This window comes from Fukomys damarensis, unplaced genomic scaffold (assembly GCF_012274545.1).
Source record: "Fukomys damarensis isolate Sample0158 unplaced genomic scaffold, DMR_v1.0_HiC HiC_scaffold_16, whole genome shotgun sequence".
Taxonomy (NCBI): domain Eukaryota; kingdom Metazoa; phylum Chordata; class Mammalia; order Rodentia; family Bathyergidae; genus Fukomys; species Fukomys damarensis.
The window spans coordinates 31207773-31211600 of NW_022900928.1; the positions used below are offsets into that span (position 1 = coordinate 31207773).

General features: G+C 45.8%; 1 protein-coding gene across 1 annotated transcript in view; it reads right to left on the reverse strand.

The window, feature by feature from the left end:
* Ndufc2 (NADH:ubiquinone oxidoreductase subunit C2) overlaps positions 1 to 3828 on the reverse strand; it is an 11922-nt gene extending 8094 nt beyond the window's left edge. The window contains exon 1 of the mRNA XM_010633309.3: positions 3495 to 3828. Within this exon, the coding sequence (XP_010631611.1) occupies positions 3495 to 3663 (169 nt within the window). The 5' untranslated portion in view covers positions 3664 to 3828. The remainder of the gene's footprint in view (positions 1 to 3494) is intronic.

Here is a 3828-nt window from a genome sequence, read left to right on the forward strand (position 1 = left end):
TTTTTTTTTTTTTTTTTTTTGCTGCTGGTGGTGGTGGTTTTGGGAATTGAACCCACGGCCTTTGCACTGAGCTACATTTCTAGCCCTTCTGTTTTTTAATATTTTATTTTGAGACAGGGTCTTTCTAAGTCCCTAAAATGTCCAGGCTGGGCTCTAATTCAAAATCCTCTTGCCTCAGTCTCCTAGAATGCTGGGATTACAGGTATGTGTCAACACACCTGGCTAACCATTTTTTACTCCACCTTCTTTTCTCATATCCAGTCACTGAGTGCTGTCAATTTTACCTGGTAAATATTTCCTGTGCTTGATTTAGGGGCACTCTCTGATTTGCACCATCTAGTCTCCCTGTCACACTGGTCATTCCACTCTGATCTGAGCTTTTACTCTGTCACTAAGAATTTGACTAAAATGCAAGCCTAGTACCCTTCAATTTTGTCAAAAAGGAGTTTGAACTGCTGAATATGGTTCTTTGAGAGCCAACTTTTAACTTCCCCTTCTGATACTTCCTGATATGTACAGTGTATTCCTGCAATACTGAGCAACCCTGAATTTCTCACACAGACTTTCATGCTTGAAATACCATGAACTTGTTATTTCTGTGCCACACTCATCCTTCAGGACTCAACTCAGATATCAATTCCCCTGAGAAGTTTTCCCATTTCCTAGAGTTAAAAGGATGAACTGATACTTTATTACTACATAACTTACTACAGTAATTTGTCTCTATCATTAGACAAAGCCAGTATTTGCTTAATGTTTGCATGTTAGCACATAGCATCTAATACATACTTATGGTCTTGGGTAAGTTAACTACCTCTAAGTTAACTACCTGTCTTTCTCACAGTGGTGATATATAAACCAAGGCAACACAGAAAAGCACACTGGAGCCAGGTGGGATGGCACACACCGTAATCTCAGCACTCTGTAGGTTGAGGCAGCAGGGTGGTAAATTTCAGCCCAGTCTGGGCAACTTGATGACTTAGTAAGACCTTGTAAATGCATGGCTTGGCCTTTTTTTTGGGGGGGGTACTGAGGATCAAACCAAAGGCTTCCCAACTGAGTATAGATGTATCTATAGCCCTTTTTCAATTTTTAATTTTTAAGATTTTTTATTATTTTTTTGGTACCAGGGATCGAACTCAGGATCTTGTGCTTGTGAGGCAGGCACAGTGCCACTAAGCTAAATCTCTGGCCCTTGTAATTTTTATTTTGAGATAGGGCTCTACTAAATTGCCTAGGCTAGCCCCAAACTTATTTCAGCCTCCCAGAGTGTTGGGATTACAGGCATGCATCACCATTCCTGGCTTGATTTAGCATTTTCATAAACTCTTTTTTTCTTTTTTGGTACCAGGGATTGAACTTGGGACCTTTCACTTGAGAAACAGGCGGCAGAATTGCTAAGCCAAATCCCTGACTCAAGCCTCCTTTTTCTATCCTCTTTTCTATGGGTGCTGGTCTTCCTCCACAACCACTGTCCCCTTCTTTCATTTATGCAGTGAATCTAAACAAGGAAGTCATTTTTCTCTTTGCATAATAACATAAATTACTGCCAGATTATACTACAAATTAATAAATAGGTAATTTTGTAGATTATATTTCAATTACAAACTATCTAAATTTAGGACTGCTAAGTAGTAACCAGAAACAAGGATTTAAAAAGCAGGCGATGGGGAAAAAAAGCTTAAGAAAAAAATTAATTTAGTTTTTTTGTTTTTTGAGACAGGGTCTCACTATGTAGTTGAGACTGACCTGGAAATCACATATAGCCCAGGCTGGTCTCGAACTCAGACCGATCCTCCTGCCTCAGCCTCCCGAGTTGCTGGGATTACAGGTGTGCGCCACCACACCCAGCTAATTATTCTTATTTTGTAGATGAAGAAACTTTGGCTCTGAACAGCCTCACCAATTCACTTGCCCAAAGTGAAGTTCCTAAGTGGAGCTCATTATACCAAATGACAGGCTTGGGCAAATATTCAATGGTAATAAAAAAGAAAACTTCCATTATCCTCAGAGGGAGCAATGGACAAAACTATTCCTTTCTGCTCCAAAAGGTCAGTCCAAGGGAGATGGGATTTCAACACTATTTGAACACTGGCAATGCTGGGTTTTGATGGGCTGGGAGCAAACATACAAAGAAGTGTAAGTGGGGTGATCCCAGGTAGCCTGGACCATTTATTCCATTAGCTTTCTTCCTAACTGTGCTCCTCAGATCTAATCAGTGTTTCACATTGCTGACAAAGCTGACCTTTTAGAACACAGGTCTAGATCACTGTACTCCCTCAGCGTGCAAAAGCTTATAAGGTTTCTGCCTGCCTAGAGAATAAACTGCCATTCTCTGCCTAATCTTTGTAGCCTTATTACCCCATCCTGTACATTCAATCATCACACGCCCCCGCATCTGGGAACCTTTGACTTCATTTGCTCCCACTAGCCCCATAGGACAGAAAGCTCTTTCTCAAGTTCTGCCTAATAATCAAAGCTAATTTCAAAGACATCTCTTCAAAACTTGCTCTCTCCTTTTGCTTTTGGAGATCCATAGCTCTCAGCACAACTACTGTGTCAGCTATTAACAAGATGGCCTTTGACAGAGGCCAATGGCACATTACTAGGAAACACAGCACACTGGTTGTCGAAAGCCTCCTATTCAAAGTGTGGTCCCCAGACCACTATGTAGTTAGGCTAGACTCCAACACTTGATCCTCTCCTCTCAGCCTCCCAGTGTTGGGATTACAGGAGAGTGTGCCACCTCACTCGGCTATTTTATGCACATTAAGTTTGCAAAGCACTGGTTTTAAATACACACCCAGGTCTTAATTATAAACAGGATCTTCTACATACAAGCCTGTGGCCTAGGACAGACTGCTTTAACCCCTCCGGTGCTGTTTCCTCGGCTGTGGCTAATACTTTTTCATAAACCTTTTCTTAAAGAACTAAATCCTAAAAAGACCACAGAAAGGCAGTAGTACCCAGCCTGGAATGAACGCTCCACTTTGCAGAGATCACAGCGCAAATAGAATTCTCGGGTATTTTACAGTCTCACTGTCGGGTTACAACAGGTCTCTGCTTCATCGCACCTATTTCTTCAAATGGTTAAAAACAACCTCGCTTTGCCCGATTCTTAAGAGCTAAGGGGCGGGGGGCGGCCCGAGGAAGGGAGGCACAACCAGCTAGGAGAAAAGGCTCAGGAAACAGAAGCACCGGGTGTGTGGGGGAGTCCCCGGCGGAGCCAGCAGCCCGCAACTCGCAGCCATGCGAACCCCTCGCCCCGGCTGACCCCGCACTTCAAATGGTTAAAAACAACCTCGCTTTGCCCGATTCTTAAGAGCTAAGGGGCGGGGGGCGGCCCGAGGAAGGGAGGCACAACCAGCTAGGAGAAAAGGCTCAGGAAACAGAAGCACCGGGTGTGTGGGGGAGTCCCCGGCGGAGCCAGCAGCCCGCAACTCGCAGCCATGCGAACCCCTCGCCCCGGCTGACCCCGCACACGCGGCCCTCACCCGCAGTCAGCGCCGGCCTCCGCCGGAGCCCGTTATCAAGTAAGCCTGAGCAGTAGCCCAGGAAGCCGAAGTAAAGAAGCCGCGGGTCGGTCAGCTTGGGCGGAGGCAGATTCCGGGCCTCATCTGGTAGGAATTGTAAGGGCACTCGGCCCGGCCGTCCGGCCATCATGGTGACGCCGTTTCCACTTGAGGCCTAGCCTCAGACACCTAACTACAAGAGAAACCAGCAAAACCACCGCGGGGGCCTAAGCGGCGAGACTTCTCCTCCGACGGCCGGGCCGAAGGACGAGGTGCGTGGCGGTGTAGCGCCCAAATCCTTCCCGGTGCGTGCTCT